This window comes from Misgurnus anguillicaudatus, chromosome 14 (genome assembly GCF_027580225.2).
Source record: "Misgurnus anguillicaudatus chromosome 14, ASM2758022v2, whole genome shotgun sequence".
Lineage (NCBI taxonomy): Eukaryota > Metazoa > Chordata > Actinopteri > Cypriniformes > Cobitidae > Misgurnus > Misgurnus anguillicaudatus.
Genome location: NC_073350.2, coordinates 28,026,645 through 28,046,664, shown reverse-complemented (window position 1 = coordinate 28,046,664; position 20,020 = coordinate 28,026,645). Strand labels below are relative to the sequence as shown.

General features: G+C 37.2%; 1 protein-coding gene and 1 long non-coding RNA gene across 2 annotated transcripts in view; both read left to right on the top strand.

Moving 5' to 3' along the window:
* Positions 1-1,961, top strand: part of col6a1 (collagen, type VI, alpha 1) — a 53,003-nt gene extending 51,042 nt beyond the window's left edge. The window contains exon 35 of the mRNA XM_073876182.1: positions 246-1,961. Coding sequence (XP_073732283.1) covers positions 246-838 — 593 coding nt within the window. The 3' untranslated portion in view covers positions 839-1,961. The remainder of the gene's footprint in view (positions 1-245) is intronic.
* Positions 1,962-3,617: 1,656 nt separating this feature from the next.
* LOC141369489 (uncharacterized) lies at positions 3,618-15,239 on the top strand. The gene is made up of 3 exons (XR_012373247.1): positions 3,618-4,041; positions 14,333-14,365; positions 14,466-15,239. It is a non-coding gene; the product is annotated as an uncharacterized lncRNA (long non-coding RNA).
* Positions 15,240-20,020: the final 4,781 nt, after the last annotated feature.

Below are 20,020 nucleotides of genomic sequence, written 5' to 3'. Positions count from 1 at the left end.
TTATGAAGTTAATGAGAAACACAACACTAGAATCTTCATCGCTAGTGTGGTCAACTGATTGTCCAATAACTAAAAAATAAAGGTGCTACAAAGGTTCTTTAAGGACCTATTTAGCCAAAAATGTTTTTTCTGTGGCATTATGTAGCACATTTATTTTTAGGAGTGTAATTTAAAGACTTGGTCTATTTGTAAGTGTTGAGACTGTAAAGTAGCGTCACTCATGACGTCGCCTTGCTCTCTTCCAATTTCGTTTACCAGTAACACAGACATTCTCATCATGATGGACAGCTCGGCCAGTGTCGGCTCCAAAAACTTTGAGATGACAAAAGACTTCGTACAAAAGCTGTCCAACCGTTTCCTGTTTGCCGAAAAGGGGAACTTCCAGGTTCGGGTGGGCGTTGGCCAGTACAGCAACAACGGCAAGTCAGAGGCAGAATTTTCCACAAACGCCACCCTGGTGGCTGCTCAGACCGCAGAGGCCAAGTTCCAGAACGCAGGTACGCAGGTGACAAACGCTCTCACCTTTGCCATCCAGCGCTTTAGAGCCGGAGGAAACAGGAAGAAGAAGCTTCTGGTCTTCTCGGATGGTCGTTCCCAAGGCGTTAACGCCATCCAGATGGAGAAAGCTGTGGAGCAGGTGAGCAGCGCTGGCATTGAGCTGTATGTGCTGGCAGTAGGCAATCAGGTGAATGAGGCACACCTGCGTACCTTGGTGAGCCGCGGCCGGCCCTATGACAACACGTACGCCTACCGTCACCTTTTTAAAGTGCCTGACTACCGTTCGATGGTCAATGGTGTCTTTTACCAAACTGTCTCCCGGAAGATTTCCCTGGACTGAGGCGGAGAAAGAATGATTGGGTAATGGGAGGGGTCAATGCAGGAAGTGTGTTAACACAAACTAAGGGGGTGGGTTGCAACATATTAAAAATTAAGGTGCTACAAAAAGCTTGGTTCACCTAAGGACTATGCAGTCAAATAATCTGAACCATTTTTTTGTAGGATTTTCATGGTCTGAAGAAGTGAAACTTTTTTTATGGAACCATACAGCCAAAATGGTTCTTCTATGGCGTTGTGTAGCACCTTTATTTTTAAATGTGTATAGCACAGGCTTTATTTGTTTTAGTTTTTTTTTTGTTTATTCATTTTCATGTGATCTGAACTTTTAATTTTTTCATTGTCTCATTTTACAAGACAGTAAATGATTGTTAGATTTTTAAAAATTGGATAATGACTATTTTTATATCACTTAACATTAAGCGATTAATCGAGCCATGTATGATTAATCATGCAATGTATGTCATTTTTTCCACCTGATGTGTTGTTGTACTTTGGTTTTATGACTATATTGGCTTGTTTATGGCCTCCAAGAGATTAGCATTTGTTATTTCTGATGCTGATTTTAGTGGTCAGAAGCTAAAATATATGCAGATATAATCTGTATAAATGCCCAAATGGTTTCTTTATTAGCTTTATCATCTCTAATAAACACATTCAATGAACAATTTCACCACAAGGATCTAAAATTAACACTTGCAATCATGCAAGGGTAAGATCTTTTTTTATATTACAAAAAATTCATGACAATTTTAAAATATTGCAAATACTTTTTTATTGTCAGGTAGAAATGTATAGTGACTTTTCTTACTTTACCTCACGGATCTGCTAAAAAGTTAATTTTGGACCCTGCTTTAGTTTTACACATTTTTTAATCACACACGAATCTTAAAGTTGCATTGGTCTGTGGTACACTTTCATCTAATCTTTACAGTAATAAGTACAGTAATAAGACTTGAATATTAATTTGGTGCTACCAATGTAAACTCAGTTATTCAAATGTAAATAAGATGCAGGTTTCTTCAAAAATGTTTTCTTTGACATTAACCAAAGTCGTTGTTTACCTTTAAATGTCAGAAAATCATTTGAGAAAGCTGTGTTTGAAATAAAGGACTCTACACCCCTCACTAAGACCACATTGTTTTGTATAAGACAAACTCATGTTTATCATCTTCAATTGAATGACAGCCGTATCTTTAAATTCTCCAGTATACCAGAAGAGATGATGTGGATTGGTCAATCAGTTTAGGAAAACTATACAAAGAATCATGCACTGAAAAAAATAATTAATTCAGTTTACTGGTTTTGTTAAGGTGGTCGCAATCAATTTATTTAAGCTACATTTAAAGGCGGAGTGCACATGTTTGAAAGCCAATGTTGATATTTGAAATCACCTAAACATACACACCCCTACCCCAATAGAATCTGGACCTTCTTTTAAAAGACCCGCCCCACACGTATGCAACCCCTGGCAAAGATGTTGGTTAGTAGACACGCCCCTTATTGCTGATTGGCTACAAGTGTGTTTTGGTAATCGGCCCGACTGCCTTTTCCAAAGCGTTTTTCAAACATTGTGCACTCCGCCTTTAAACAAAAAAATTAGAAAAACAAAACAAAAAAAAAACGTTTGTTTAAATGTGGCTTAGATGGATTGATTGCGACCACTTGCCTTGGAAAAATTGAGTGAACTAAATTAATCATTTTATTCAGTGTGGGTCTGAATTGGTTAGTTTATGATCACTGTAGATTTTTCATTTTTCAAAATTCATGTCATTTAGATTATAGTTTGAAGACCATGTTTAATCTATATAAAGCCACATACTCAAAAATAAATAATGGTAGAGATATTTGTAGATATATTTTAAGATCCAAAAATGATTAAGATGTCTTGCCTACAATATACAGAGTTTTAATGAAGATAAATTTAATGAATTTAATAAAGAAGTAATTTATATTACAAGTAGCTATACTACACTGTAAAAAATTTCTGTAGAAATCACAGTATTACTGGGTATAACTGGCAACTAGCTTCCAGTAACTTACTGTAGATTTTACATTTATGTTATTTACTGGCAACAGTTTGTTCAAAGTTAAATGAACATGAAACATTTTCAGTTTTTATCTTTTACAGTAAGTTACTGGAAAACAGCTGCATAATTACAGCTATTTTTTACAGTGCAGTAATACAATATGCAAAATAGTGTTCTTATACTGTAGCTATCAATGGGGTCCTTTCAAAAAGTACACATTGTCTGACAATGTGAAATAGACCAAATAGTCATTTATTCTAGATATTTAACGAGGAACATAATATGGTTGCGAAAATACCAAGGATGAAATGGCTTGCTGGTGGTTCACTTGTTGAATAATAAAAGGATTGAGCATACATTCGTACATGCTCCAAGCCAAGTCACCAAATGGAAAACATCCAGTCTTCGACAACCACAACCCCCAAAATGCGATATTTCATTAAAGAGATGACTGTGGTTGTCCACTGTAACAAGAATTTCTATCCCCAACCAGCTGTGAAAATTATATAATATAAAATATATTATAAACCTATACATACAATTAATTTGCAGAGCATAGACATACAACAGAACAATATAACCAGAGGTGTACTTACGTATTTTTTACTTTCTACATAAAAGTAAATTTTCATGAATTAGTATTTTATCAGTGTTTTTCTTTGGAAAACATACATTCTAAAGCATATTATCATAATTTATAAAACGGCTCGTTCTGGTTCTTCATTCTGATTGGTTGAAACGCGTTCTATAAAATACCCCGGTAAACCCACGGTTCAGACCGCATCACAAGTATCACTGCGCCACTGTTGCTTCATACTGATTTATGAAAATAAACACCAGTCTTTAATCATTTTTTTATTTTTCTACCTTTGCACAATTATGGCGATATCCAGATAAATGTCAATAAATAAAACATTTCGTCAATAAAAAGAAAACGTTCTCTGAAGTTTTTTTTGTCTTATTGATATTTCCGCTATTATCCACAAGATGGCAATCTTACCCAACTTAAACACTGAGGCATTCACTCGACACAACAGCGTTGTGGTGGATTTAGCGTGACGTGTGTTTTGATCAGGCTCTGAATCTGATCTCTTACAAAGTTCTTCACAAAAATGGAATTATCTCCGCATTTAGCTGAAAATTTGAGAGGTGATAACTGATAAGACAACAAATGAAGGTAGGATGAAAGTTTTTTGATGTTGTTGGAAAGCGGATGGACTGTTCTTTCATTTGATCTCTTATGTTTATTTAAAGAAGATCATTTTTCTGTAAGGCATTCAACTAAAACTGGGTGGCAAAAAAGTTAAGCATGCTTCCAAAAATATTTGATCAACATCACTTCAACAGTTGCACGATATAAATGTTAATGTATAAATTAGATGAATGTTGATTTATAAAATAAACACCACAGTCTTTAATCAGATATTTTCATTGTGCCTTTGCTGCATCTGTGTTGTTTGTGAACTGCGCTCTGTTGCAGCCACACTTGATTCTGAGGAACTACTTTGTTTGGCGGAAGAGTAATATTTATACTAATATAATTACAACTTATTTGTGTTTTATTTTATAAAATCCCGCTAACGTTATGAATATGAAGTAACCGTTTTATAAACGCAATAAACCCCTCGAAGCGTTGGGTTACCAGTGCATTTTATAACAGCTAAGGGGGTTTAGGCACTCCGCTTCGCGTCGTGCCTAACAACGCCCCTTAGCTGTTATAAAATGCACTGGTAACCCACTGCTTCTTGGGGTTTATTGCTTTATTTTACTCCACTACATTTCATATTTTCAGGTTTTTGGTTTATATTTAATATTTAAGTACATTAAACATCTAGTAATTTTTTTTACTTTTACTTAAGTAAAAATAACTTTTGTACTTTTACTCAAGAAAGTAAAAGTACACAATATTTATGTAATTAGGTATTAAATCAATTTAAATATGCAATATTAAAGGAATACACAGTAGGATTCTATGCTTTTCAATGTAGTGAACATTTTTAGTAAAGTAAATTTTTTCCCAAGACAAACACTTTGATAAAGCACAGATGCTTAGAAAAAGTAACTAAAATACTTAAGCAGTATACACCTCTGAATATAACTTATGATGCATCTGTTTTATGCTTTCAACGTTATAATTCAAATCTTTGTTTCTAAAGGAGTTTAAAATATAGTATTTGTATGAATGTGATACTGATAACACTTTTTATTAATGAAAGTGGTGCTATACATTACATTTGTTTGAGCATCCTGACCAAAGGCTACATCCTTCGGAGGTCACGTTTTTTGTGCGAATACGTCATCAAGGTTCTCTAATTTCAAGAAATGAACATTTATTCCCTGTAAGATATAATTACTATAGTACATAACAGTTGCGTTTCTGAATTAAATTACTGGTACTTTCTCTGTTACTGGATGTTTACGGACATTTCCTTTAATTGAAAAAATAGAAAATTTATTAATAAACCTGGATGACGTATGCGCCCAACAAATGCGACCTCCGGAGGATGCGGCTTTAAAATGAGACGTAGCTCAACCAAAGACTTAAATTTTTTCACAAAATTATCTTTTTTGAGAGAACTATTCCTTTAAATGGTTTAATTTAGTTTCGTTATATATATCACATGGGGCCTCATTAACAAAGCGTGCGTATGCACAGATTTCATCGTAAAGTGTGCGTACGCAAAAATCCACGGCAAAGTCCATATTTATAAAAACTGTCTTTGATGTGGAGAAGTGCTTAGCGCTTTTGCTTGTCTGATTGCTGCAGGTTTTTTTAAATATAAGCCATTCTTGTTGTTTAAAATTGGGTTTAAACATTGACAAGCGTTTTTTATATGTCTATGACATTAATTAGGAATCGTTTAAAGGCGGAGATCTGAAACTGCTCGGCTGCGTGCACAAGTTCAAGTTCATTTGTGATTTATTTGAAAGGGGTACGCGCGTTTTCTGCACGTACGTTCGGTTTATGAATCACTCCTACGCATTTTTGTTAAATGATTGTAAGATCAAAAGTAGGATGGTTTTTACGCAGCATTTCATAAATGAGGCCGCAGGATCTGTTCAAGGTGCATGCCGTGTGATTCACATAAGCTGTTTAAGATCACATTTGGATTCGTTTACGCCATTGTAACATTGCTGATTAATGCCCAATTTGTCCAGAAAATACAAAACACAACTGTGAACGATTAGTCTCACCGGTTTCCGTAAACAAAGCATTTAACATTCACATCTGTGAGATGTAATATACCAATACTGTAATTTTTTTATTATCACCCTTCTAAAATTGGTGATAGTTAATTATCCATCTATAATTATATACATCAGCACAATCCACATTCTCAGAAAAAGATACAAAGCTTTCACGGTCACTTTTATAAAGTACACCTTTGTGCCTAAAGAGTGCATATATTAGGACCTCAAAGGTACATAAATGTATACATATCTGTATCACCTGCTGTACATTTTAGTACACTGCCCCAGTGACAGCTTTTGCACCACATTGATTGAATGACTCACAACCTGCTAGGCCTCATTTGCGTCTCATTTTGACAGCAAGTGGTTGTTTAACCTACAAGGTCAAGTCCTGTCAGGGATTCAGTAGCAACAGATTAATCATGTCTTCATTTATTGAGGTTTTGCCATTGCCTGCACTGCTTTCCCTAACTCTAGAGAGAAACTACAGCCAACCATTGAAGCATTATCAATAATTTTTTTCCTCTCCGCCCCCTTTCTGTTGTTGAAGGAGTAGTTCACCCAAAATATACAATCTGTTATTATTTTTCACCCTCGTGTCATTACACATCTGTGTGCTGTTATTCTTCCATGGTAGGAGGAATTCTGAAGAATCTTTCTTTTTTCAATGCTGTTTCTAGTGAACACATCGCTCAAGATCCAAAAGTACATTTTGTGAAAATATTACCTTGATATCTTTAACATCAACTGAGTAAGGTCATGTCAAGAATTAAGGTTTAAATCAATGTGAAATCAAACTTTTATGCTCCTAATCTCATAAATAGATTATGAGACTTTACCTGATTTCACCACAGTGACAGGGTCACATATAAGTTGTACAGACATCTGAAGCTCACTGTGGCAGGAAAAGTAAATGATTTACTAACTATTCCAAATATCTAGAATGGTCAATAAGAGAGTTTCCTTTTTGTCACCTGCCTATATATCACAGCGTGCAACACAATTTTGCAATCCAGCCTGATCTTACAGGAATTCGTAATTATTTTACAAGGTGGCTAAATTTGTATGAATTTGTATGTGATTTGCACAAAATCGTACAATTGTTAGCAACAAGCAATAAAGATGCTCCACGCCTAACCCTACCCCTAAACCCATGCCATTGGCGTGAAAGCAAATTGTAATAAAATGTACAAATGAGGCCGTATGAGTTTATACAAATTAGCCACCTTGTAAAATATTTATGACTTGCCATAAGATTGGGTTGTGCTATCTGGAATAGTTTTGAAGGGCCATTAAAAACCCTTTAAACCAGTGGTGGGCGTTTCTGGTCCTGGAGGGCCACTGTCCTGCAAAGTTTAGCTCCAACCCTATCAAACACACCTGAATGTCATTTCCAAGACACCTGAAAATCCCAATCAAAGGCTTCAGTGTGACTTGGAAATGACATTCAGGTGTGTTTGATTAGGGTTGGAGCTAAACTCCGCAGGACAGTGGCCCTCCAGGACCAGGAATGCCCGCCCCTGCCTTAAACTCTGCAGACTCACCGGTGGGTCCAAAAGTTGTGGAGCACAAATTTATAGATTTTTATCAATTTACTCCAAAGTAAGTGGCTACTGTAGATGACACTTTATCAGAGAAACATCAAAGCTTATATTGAGACTTTCAAAAAAGTTCAAAATATAAACCCTACTGTAGCTGAGTCAGTACCCATTAAAAAGGTCCTATTATGTACCATTAAGTACAGATAAATGTATATTTGGTATCTTTAAGGTACTAAAAAGCTATCTTTAGTACCAGTATGTACCTATTTAGGTGCAAAGCTGTACTTTTTGAAAGGGTACAGCCACAGTGACAGCTGGGTACATATTTTGACCATTATTTCTGACATTGTGAACATCAAGCTGGAAAACATCCAAGCTAAAGTTTTATAATCTAATTCTAAGGAGCATCAAAGTTTAATTTCACATTACATCATGTAGAAAACAATAAATCACAATAAAAATGACTTTAGCTCGGTCAGAAATATGCCACGACAACCTTTTTTTTTCTTCATTTGGTCTGGTGAGAAAACAGAGTTCGCCTCTGTCACATGTTTAAGCAATTTCATTTCTGGCAAGATTATAAACATAAATTCATGAGTTCTTAATAATGTTCCCCTACGCTTTCCTAAGAACAAACCATCCCGACGAGAGTGCTGTTTAGAAAAAGCTGCTGCCCTAAAACATCACAACCTTTGACGTTCAATTCTTTTGCTTCCATCTGGCAACTTTTATTGCTGATTTTAGCACTTCCTTCTAAACACAAACAGGGAGCCAAATCGTTCAAGTGAACCAAATATTCACTTGCTTGGAAGTGAATATTCATACATTTAGTGTGAGCAGACTCGAAACTTAACATTTAAATAAACTGTTTAATAAACTGTAAAATGATTTTTAACACATTTAATACTTAAAACATTCTTCTGCTGGATTCTGCATTATTTTCTTTTTCGTAGGAAGTCAGGGAGGTGAGGGGGAATCTCACCGCCTCCATAACTCACAGACAATTGCAACTCCAAAATGCTGACTGTGTAACATCATTTAAAGATTCAATCTTTCGATTTTGACTTTTACATGTGTCATCAATCTTGAGAAAATCTTGTATTGTAAGTAATAGCTAAAGTGTCACAATATCATTCATTCATCTTTAACTTCTGAACAACACTGTATTAGACAAATTACTGAATTTGACATACAGTAACTCTTGCTTGATTTTTTATTAATTTTATGCATTTGAAAGATGCTTTTACCCAAAGTGACTCCATTCAAGGTATACAATTTTATATACACTCAAAAAATGCTGCAGCACTGCATCAAAAAGGGATAAACCCAACCCATTGGGTTATAATTTTACCAATGCTGGGTTGTTTCAACCCAAACTGCTGAGTTGTTTTAACCTATTGTCGTTTCAAATATAAACAATTTCTGGGTTCATTAACCTTAACAGTTGGGTTTGTCCCTTTTTGACACAATGCTGCATTGAAAAATCCTAGCATTATAGTTTGTATGTTCCCTCGGATCAAACCCGCAGCCTGCGTGCTGCTATCTATGTCGTTTTAGCCTGGGTAAAATATGGACAATCCCAACTTTTTGGATGTTGGATCTACCTAAAAATTACTTAAATTGGTAACACTTAAAAAATTAAGCTTCTTCAACTTTTTTCACAAATTTTCACTTAAAGTGAGAGAAAACGTTAAATTTTCTAGGATGTTATAATTAAAGTATTTTTTAAGTTAATCCAACGTCCTTTTTTCAGTGTAGGTTATTTTAACCCATTGGTTTAGTTTGTCCATATTTCACAACAACCCAGCCCTTTTAAAGTGCAGAAACACAATGTAGTGTAATGTTACAATTGCCGCGTATTATGTTCTGCATTCATTTTATAAGCTTAGATCTCCCCTACAGCGTTGCCTCCTGCCAAAGAAATGCTTTGTTGTTCAAATGAAAATGCAAGCCTTCCAATTGTACACTCTCCAAAAAAATTGTCAAAATATGTACCCCAGCTGTCTCTGGGGCAGTACCCTTTTTAAACAGTACAGCTCTGCACCTAAATAAATCATATCAGTACCTCAGAGGTACCAAAGAGTGCATAAAAGTGCCTCAAAAATACACATTAGTATCTCAAAAGTACATATTGGTACTAAATGTATACATATCAGTAACCAATATGGTGAAATAGAATGGTTTTGACTGAAATTTCGACATATGCGGCTGCCCCGAGAATTTTCGGGTGTTTGTGTTTCACCTCCCACCTCTACAATGGGTTGATAGGTGCACTGGAACAATCCTTCCTAAAATGGAAGTTTAAAATTAAACTTTCGTTTACAAAGACGTGAAACTCACCGAGTGGTCAGGGGTGTTCACTGATATGCTCACACAAAAATCGCTCCAAAAGATGCTTTCCAACAGGTGTTTTAGCATTCGTTGTTAACTTGTGGACCTATTTTTCCAAACGCCTCACACCCGTATATTCTTCAGTTGAGAGCTTAAAGAGTAACTAAACCCTTAACCAACTTTTTTTAGTTAATGATCTGTAAGAATGATGATTTATTAGTGCTGTTCATTGATTTTAGTAAGTTTTTTGACATTTGGATATAAAGTGTTTTAATACTACAATATATGGTGTAAAAACGTCTGAGTGATGCCCTCTTCAGGTTGAACGGTGGCTACTGCAGTTGAATTTTCCTATTGGATGTTGGGTCCAAAAAGTAACTCGTGACGTAAGCAGGTTCAAGCTCACCACGCCCTTGTTACGATCTCACCACATGCTTGGTACGAGCTTAGTTCATCCCCTCTATCTCTGTTGGGATCTGCCCACTTTTCTTGCATTTTTCAAATATTGCCAGTGGGTGGAGTCAGGCTCTGACCAGGGGTTTAGTTACGCTTTAAATAATAGACACTCCAGCCCAGGTGGTGGCACTAATCCGCCATTGCCAATTGCAAGAATAGAAACAAAGTTCCCCGAGCGGAGTAATACCGCACCTCACAGCACATCTAATACAAGTCAATGGAGTTGGCAAAAACTATGATAAAACAGCTGTTGGAATGCGCATTTTGCAGCGATTTCCGCGTGAGCACACCAGTGAACACCCCTGACCACTTGTTGAGTTTCATGTCTTTGTAAACGAAAGTTTAATGCATTTTAGGAAGGATTATTCCAGTGCACGTATAACCATTGTAGAGGTGGGAGGTGAAACACAAACACCAGAAAATTCTCGGGGCAGCCGCCTTTGTCGAAATTTCAGTCAAAACCGTTCTATTTCATCATAAACAATCTGAAAACAGGGCTTTAAGTGTAAAATACCGAACTTGTCCTTTAAGTTTTAAACTTTAGGACGTTACCAATATTTTACCAAAGATGTACCAAGTCAACCTTGAACCACTCACACGCACAGTTACATGCCAAACCCATTTACTAAAAACTCCCACGGATGAACATTGTGGCCATGGAAACTCAATGTATATAGGTGCAGGAGGGGTTTAAAGAGAGAGGAGAGGTTTTGTACAATGTGCCCAGATAATGCTTCCCAGCTGGCCATGAGAACTGAGATCCAACATCTGGAGGCGTGTGTTCACAGGACTCGGATGAGACTATCCTGCAAAAAAAAGAGCAAATGAGTGAAGTAAAATCGACAGAGAATGAAAAAAAGGATAGATATTTAAAAATATGAATAATGGATTTAACAAATATTTTGGAAGAACTTGAAAACTATGTTTTGTTGGTTCAAAAATTGGAGTCTTAAAAGTTGGTATGAAGAGGAGGAGGGAAGGTACGGTTAAGAAGGTGGAGGAGTAGGGATAGAGGAGGACAAAATGAAATAATGAGAGAGAAAGAGAGAGAGAGAGAGAGAGAGAGAGAGAGAGAGAGAGGAAGGAAAAAATTGACCTGCATGAGCAATCCACAATGCACTTTAATTTGCTCGAGCAATGAAAATGTGTGAGGGCTCTATAGTGTTTAGTTTAGTTTAGTTTAAATGAACTCCAGCCAACAGTCTGCCACAGGACTGGGATACCATAACCATAGTAAAACACTTAATCACATGAGAAACGGCACTGGGCTGCAGCTCATAGGAGAAGCTGAGTCACACTCAAATTAGAAATAAAAAAACTTTAATTGAAACCCTTCATATTTCTTTAACCAAAGTTCATTACAAACGTAATGAAGTCATAACATCCTGATCTATTTTGAAAAATGTTGCATATAGATGGTTTCAGCAGTAAAAACATAAACAAAAGGCTTTCGTGCAACAAACGTTACTTCCGGTATAGGCTTCCCCTATAAAATAAACTTATAAAATAAAGCCACTCCCTGATCAAGTTTACAAAAACTTCGGCAAGTCGATGTGATTGGATGTACTGTAATGTATTGATGTATACATTTCTGTAAAAAAAAATGTATTTTTGTGTAACTGTTTAATTTCTTTAAACTTTGGTGTTCTTGTAGCTCAGTAGGTAAAGCATTTGTGCATTGGTTTTAGCAGTGCAAAGGTCATGGGTTTGATTTCCAGGTAACACACAACTGATAAAATGTATAGCGTGAATGCACTGTAAGTTGCTTGTGACCCTAGACCACAAAACCAGTCATAAGTCACACAGGTACATTTGTAGCAATAGCCAACAATATATTGTATGGTAGGGGTCAAAATTATTGACTTTTTTATGCCAAGAATCATTACTGTAAAGATCATGCCCATGAAGATAATTTGTACGTTTGCTACCGTAAAAAGTATAAAACGTTAGTAATATGAGTTGCTAAGGACTAGCCTGACGTTGTCATACTCAATTCTAGTCAGAATTTGAGTCTGATACCGCTCCATTGAGCTATACTTATGAGGCGTCTCAACCGAAAAATGCCTCTGCACTCAATTGGATAGACCTACGACCAATCAGAGCAACGGAGTGTGTGACGTATGTTGAAATTACGTCTTTGCAGCCTGACCGAACTGCTAGTTATTTCGCTACAATGACACTAACATTGTGATTATACTGAGTTAGCGAATGTACATCAACACCTATTATGTTTACAACATTTCGTTTATATCACAACATGAAGTATTTACTAAGTCATAGAGTAAGACTATCTCTTACCATTTGTACGTTAGGTGAACTTCATCCACGACAATACCCATTACGTTGGCTTGAAAATATTGGAGCCTAGCATGTCCCTCCACTTTTTCAGCAACCACGATTCCGGGCTTCCGAAAAGAAGCTGGCAACGACCGCTAATTATATCCATCTTGTCGTGCACGCTGAGTTGCATCGCCGTGATAACGTTAGCCATTTCAGTTGCGACCAACTTTTGCCGAATAGGAAGGACGGCAAAAACATCAACAAATGCCCTGCTCGCGTTTCTCTGTTCCTCTTTTAAAATCAATGCTCTGTTGATACACTCTAAAAAATTAGCTGTAATTTTGCAGCTAGTTGCCAGTAACTTACTGTAGAAGATAAAGTCAAAAAATGTTTCATGTTCATTTAACTTTGAACAAAATGTTGCCAGTAAATAACATAAATGTAAAATCTACAGTAAGTTACTGGCAGCTAGTTGCCAGTAATACCCATTAATACTGTAATTTCTACAGACATTTTTTACAGTGTATCTTTTAGAACAGACTCAATGTCAGAATCCACACATCTGAACTCTACAGCGGCAGCCATTCAACACACGCACTCTTTGGTGACGTGGTTCATTACGTTACTGTTGATTATCTGTCCCTCATCGTATAAAGCCCGCCCTGACAATTTGATTGGTTCGACCAGCATTTGTCTTAGCATAGTAGCTCCTCAACGGAGAAACGCCAGACCGATCTTCCCGTTTTCAAATTCTTGTGGGCGGGGCTAAGATCGGCTGGCACCCAGGCTAGCTAAGGACTTCATTTGGACAACTTTTAAAGTGATTTCTCAATATTTAGATTTTTTTGCACCCTCAGATTCCAGATTTACAAATAGTTGATTCTTGGTCAAATACTATCCTGTCCTAACAGACCATAATTAATTGGAAAGCCTATTTACGGAGCTTTCAGATGATGTATAACACTCAACACTTCCCACTGCGCAAAGTGACGTTGAAACAACATCTTTTGCATGACTTTTTTTGCGTGGTCGTTGTGGACGTCTTTCAACATTGTTGAACGATCTGCATACTGAGATCTAAGTGGGGTCATGATTAGACATCCAAATAGCAGACCTAGTTTGCACATCGTCCAATATTGGTCTTGGACTGACAGACACAATATAGACATGATCTGCACTTCCACCAGACATCTAGGAGTGTTTTTCCGGACAGGGATTATCTTAAACCAGGACTACACCTTAGTTTACTATTTATGGCATGTTTATGGGTTATGGCTTTGTGGCCCAGGGTTACATATTAAAAAATAATAAGGAATTGCAATTCAGTAAACAATTTTTTATGTAGTTTTTAATTTTACATGTTACCCAACCCTGCGATGTAAATGAAGTGGACAGCTAAAAACAGGTCATTTGTATAAACACCTTTGACAAACACATCACAACGCTCTCCTTTCATAAATAAGTAGTAAACTTGGTTTTGCACCTCTGAGTTATAACACCACTACATCTGACTGAATATTCAAAGCTAAAGTTAAAGGGATTTCAATTTGTTTCAAACCTTTATAAATTCTTTTTAAGATACTTTGAGCAATTTGTAACCAAACAGTTTGAGAGCACCATTGCCTGCTTTCTTGCTTAATAACGAACATCTTCCTTTGTGTTTATCAGGACTAAGAAACGTACAGGTTCAAAACTTTGAGGGTGAGCAAATGATGACAGAATTTTCATTTTTGAGTAAACTATCCATTTAAAGCATCTCATTAGCTGTCTCTGTACAAATTATTCCCTCTTGTGTTTACAGTAATCTGTCCGGGAACTAAGCACAGCCCAACCGACCAGACCAGACCACAGAGTGTTTACAATACACTGTACAAGATGACGCACAGGTACCGTCAACACTCTCTTACACTGTACACTTAAACATAGCTATATTCTCTGTGTGTGTTACGCTATGATCCCATTGAGGCAGTCTTTCCCCGGTGACGACAAGTCAGTTTGATCTTGAAGGGATCCACTGTTCTTACTGATCTATCCTCAGACCAGCACGAGTCACGTAGTGAGGGAATCTTACGTAATGGGCTTTGCAGACACAAACTTGGAGTTATATTGAATTGTGCCAACTCAATGCCAACTGCAATCAGATCTTTGTTTTCAAACAGCTGATAAAATGTTATGGTAAGCTAAATGTCATAGTAAACTATGAGCGAGCTCCTTCACCTTTGCTTTTATTAAAAACAGACTGCTCCGCTGTCTGCCCGGTACTGTAACGGTGCACTAAAATGTTGATATGCCTCCTTGTTTTGTTTGAGCTTATCTAAACCGGAGGTTTAGTAAGGAAATGGGTTCTGCCACTAATTCCAAGATTTCAGTGGAATTTTGAATTTCAACACAGAGCTCTGTAGTTCTAAAATGAAAAGACCAATGGAGCACATATCCCTGCTGAAAAAAACAGCATCAAACCAGCATGGAAATTATGCTGGTCTATGCTGGTTTGATGCTGGTTTAGCTGGTGGTCACCAGCATACCAGCACCAAAACACAAAATATGCTGGTCTTGCTGGTATGACCAGCATGGGATGCTGGTGCTGGTTTGGTGCTGGTTTAGCTGGTGTTCACTAGCCAACCAGCACCAAAACACAACATATGCTGGTCTTGCTGGTTTTCCAGCAGGGATTCAGCAGGGAAGACCAAGTTCCCTGGGGTTATACCTTGTATAAAATGTCCTAAAAAGTTCCATGAAGGTACACATATGTATACATTTTGTACCAATGTGTACATTTGAGGTACTAATCTGAGCTCTTGAGGTGCAGATGTGTACTTTTTGAAAGGGTACTGCCCCAAATGATAGCTAGGGACTTTTATTTTCTAAAATACTTTAAAAAATCCATTCATTCTCAAAAATCAACAAGGCATTTTCACCCACAGGACTGCCGCATACTGGATGTGTTTCCTTTCGACACCATTCTTTTTAAACCCTAGAAATGGTTGTGCGTGAAAATCCCAGTAACTGAGCAGATGAAATACTCAGACCGGCCCGTCTGGCACCAACAACCATGCCATGCTCAAAATTGCTTAAATCACCTTTCTTTCCCATTCTGACATTCAGTTTGGAGTTCAGGAGATTGTCCTGACCAGGACCACACCCCTAAATGCATTGAAGCAACTGCCATGTGATTGGTTGATTAGACAATTGCATTAATGAGAAATAGACCTTTTACGCACTTCCGCATTTTTCGACTGGAAATACGTCAACAAAGTGTATTACAACTTCCTGTTATCGTAGCGGCAGATACGCAGAATCAAAGAGTCGCTGTTTCTGTAGTGTTTAAGGCTGTTCATCTTCCAACCAGAAACAGCCCTACCTTTATAATAGTTTATAATAGTATGAAATAGTAATAGTAAGTGAAGAAAGTGCCGCAAAAAGAAGAGTGAACATGCAAGAACGGGAAACTTTTGCCAACCGGCATTCTGTCTGTATTAAAACCTCCAGTTTGTGAGGCTCCTCGCTCTCTCTCATTGACCTGAAGCATCTACCTCTCACCCGTGTCCGTGTGGACTAGGCCTAAGACAATTGTTGTCATACAATAGTGTATACGCCTATATGATTTAATTTATCTGGATAGTCCATCTCAGATAATATGGTCTTGGAAAAAAATACTGACTAACTTTAAATCTTTGGTATTTTGGCAAATCCAAGCACAGTTTGAGACATTGCTGAGATCTCTCATAAAACTCTAGAAGAAGAGAAACATCTGGAAAGTTGGCGACTTCAGCAACAATTTACATTTGTTCTTTGTTTTGTCTTAATGCTATCTAGGAGAAATAAAGAAGTCTCTTTTGGGATTTTTCATATCTTAATTGCTTTCAAGTAAGTTATATATCAGAATGTGGGAATGTGAGACTGTCTGTACTTCAGTCTCAGTCAGAATTAAAGGCAGGAGTCCAGTTTCCATTTAACAACAAGTAGAGTTATGGAGTTGTGTAATGCTGCTGAACTGTTATTGAAAACGTGTGTGTGTGTGCATATTATAGTAATAATAACAATTTTCAACAGTGGCCCACAAATTGGTTTGGACACATGCACCACACTTAAGCGTGCATACATATTATTCAAACAACAAAATGCTTTGGATGGCCATGGGTTTATGAAAGCACTATATAAATGGAGTCCATTAACCATTCATTTAATATTCTGATCTCGGAGCCCTCCACTTGGACAGCATGCCAAATATGCTTTTTCTCATTCCCTATTGATTACATGTTAATGCAAGCTTGTGAAATGGCGTTTTATTGCAATTGTGTGCATGATGCGTTTTACTTTTGTATATTTCTAAGGTTGTCAAATTTGATATACGGTTGGGTAGTTTAAACTTTTAAGTGTCGCCGTCCCGAATACGGGACACCTAAGTTTGCATTAATATTGTTGATGTAAATTTTAATCTATCACTACAAACTATATATCGTTGGAAAGGTCTAAGCCTCCAAAATAGACATTTTAACAGTGTTTTATAAAATAAATTATGTAGGGAGAGTAATTGATTCATTTATGAAGAGAGTGTGCCTCAAAACATTTATTTTCTGCTAAATGTCACTGTCCCACCAGCAGGATGACTACATTTACTTCAGTGTTTGCATATGAATTCTTATCTAATCATGACAAACTGTATATTGTTTAAAAGCTCCAAGAGTGTAGATTTAACTCAATAGGGTGGGGTGACGCTTAAAAGGTTAAGATGTAAAATAAATCTTTAGTCTCCATAGTACATATGTGAAGTTTTATCTCAAATAACATGGATAATTTATTATAACATGTTAAAATTGCTGCTTTGTAGGTGTGAGCAAAAATATGCAGTTTTTGGGTGTGTCCTTTAAAATGCAAAGTGCTGATATCTGCATTAAATGGCAGTGCCGTGGTTGGATAGTGCAGATTAAGGGGCGGTATTATCCCCTTCTGACATCACAAGGGAGCCAAATTTTAATGACCTATTTTTTCACATGCTTGCAGAGGATGGTTTACCCAAACTAAGGTACTGAGTTGTACTTTTTCACATTTTCTAGGTTGATATAAGCACCAGGGACCCAATTATATTACATGGAAAAAGTCAGATTTTCATGATATGTCCCCTTTAATTCATTAAGCTGGTAAGTATGTAGCACGATATGTAGCATTGCTTAAAGGATCTTGCATTAGTTTTTGGTTTTTGTGAGCTTGTAACTGGGGGGATGTGTGGAATCATTCTTACTGCATTAGTCATTCCCTAACTCTGAGACAAAGCAGACTCAGCCCCCTCTCTTTTAGACCCCTTCCATGTCTTTTCTCCTCCATCCCGTTTTCTCCTTAAGGAAATATGCAATTATTGCCAAGAACATGGGAAAGAGCAAAAACCTCTGGCTGTTTTACAAGTGCTGCCCTTTATTTAGTGACAGTGTGACGCTATGTGAGAGAGCTGCTTTCTTTTATTGTTTTATTGTGCCTTGATGTCTTTGTTCGTGGTGTTGACTGTTTGTTTCATTGATATTTTTTATAATTTTTTTGTGTACAGCACTTTGATAAACACTTGTTTTAAAGGACATGTTCGATATGTTACACTTAAAGCCCTGTTTTCAGATTGTTTATGATGAAATAGAAAGGTTTTGACTGAAATTTGGACATATGATGCTGGCCCGAGAATTTTCGGGTGTTTCTTGTATCACCTCCCACCTCTACAATGGCTTTATAGGTGCACAGGAACAATCCTTCCTAAAATGCATTAAACTTTCATTTACAAAGACGTGAAACTCACCGAGTGGTCAGGGGTGTTCACTGATATGCTGCAAAATACGCATTCCAACAGGTTTTATTGCAGTTTTTGCCAACTCCATTGACTTGTATTAGATGTGCTGTGAGGTACGGTATTACTCTGTGGCTGCGTCCGAAAACTCTAAATTGCTGCCTTCTGAGGCAGCTTTCCAAGGCAGCAAGGCATCAAGGCATGTCCGAATTCAATGTTTGGTTTACTTCCTGTCTCCTGAGATACCTATGCGTGGACGTACATTAAGAATGTGATTGGTCGAGTCCGGTCGAGTTCGAAAAAATAAAATGGCGGCCAAGGACGCGACTGGACCACCAATTTAGTGTAAATAAAGGTATATTTTCACTTTTTACACCTTTTAATTGCATTTCTAGCGAGAAATTAGTATTGTAGTTTTCAAATATGTGATTAGTTATCACAAAGGCGCTCTCTGTTTAAATTTCAAACACGCTGCCTTAGAAGTGTGTCCGAAAGTCTTTCTCTGAGCTACCTTCATGCCTCCGAAGTCATTTCCTCATGAGGCAGCGAGGCAACGAGTCACTGTCTTGAGTTTTCGGACGCAGCATGTGCCGGTAACCTTGTTTGTATTCTTGCAATTGGCAAAGGCGGATTATCGCCACCACCTGGGCTGGAGTGTCTATTATTCAAGCTCTCAAAGGAAGAATATACGGGTGTGAGGCGTATATTAGGTCCACAAGTTTACAACGAATGCTAAAACACCTGTTGGAGGGCATCTTTTGCGGCGATTTTTGTGTGGGCATGTCGGTGAACACCCCTGACCACTCGGTGAGTTTCGCGTCTTTGTGGGCGGGGGTTTGGTGCATTTTGGGAAGGATTGTTCCAGTGCACCTATGCAGCCATTGTAAGGGTGGGAGGTGAAACAACAAACACCCGAAAATTCTCGAGCCAGCCGCATATGTCGAAATTTCAGTCAAACCCGTTCTATTTCATCATAAACAATCTGAAAACAGGACTTTAAGTGTAAAATACCAAACTTGTCCTTTAAGAAATTGCTTTATAAATAAACTTTGACTTTGACAGTTTGCTCTATTTCTGCGAGAGTATGCAGATAACATATTTTCATTTTGTGCTCTCAGAGGCAGCAGGTGTATGAAACAGTGGAATCTGAATTTTTCCAAAGAAATATTTATTAAAATGAAATAAGACACCATAGACTGTCTAGCAGATATTGTAGTGCATTGAGAGTTCATGTTAGCTAATGCATTAATTAATGTTAACAAATACAACCTTACTGTAAAGTGTCACCGTCAAGCACTCAACTTAAAGCATTTCATCCCAAATCACCTCAACTGGTTCTTCTAAAACTGGATGCAAAGTAATATTTTGTGCATACTGTGGATTGCAATGTTTAGACATAAAGGTTTACTGTACATAAAAAGTGATTATATTTGTGCAACTGTTAAGTGTCGGTTCACATCCGTTATATTTCAAAGTGTTCTTGATTACTTGCTGAGCCCAAGGTCAAATGAGCAAACAGATGTGCAAACATATTTTGACTGTGTTTATATTTGATATGCCGCATGTATGCATGTATACAAACAAGC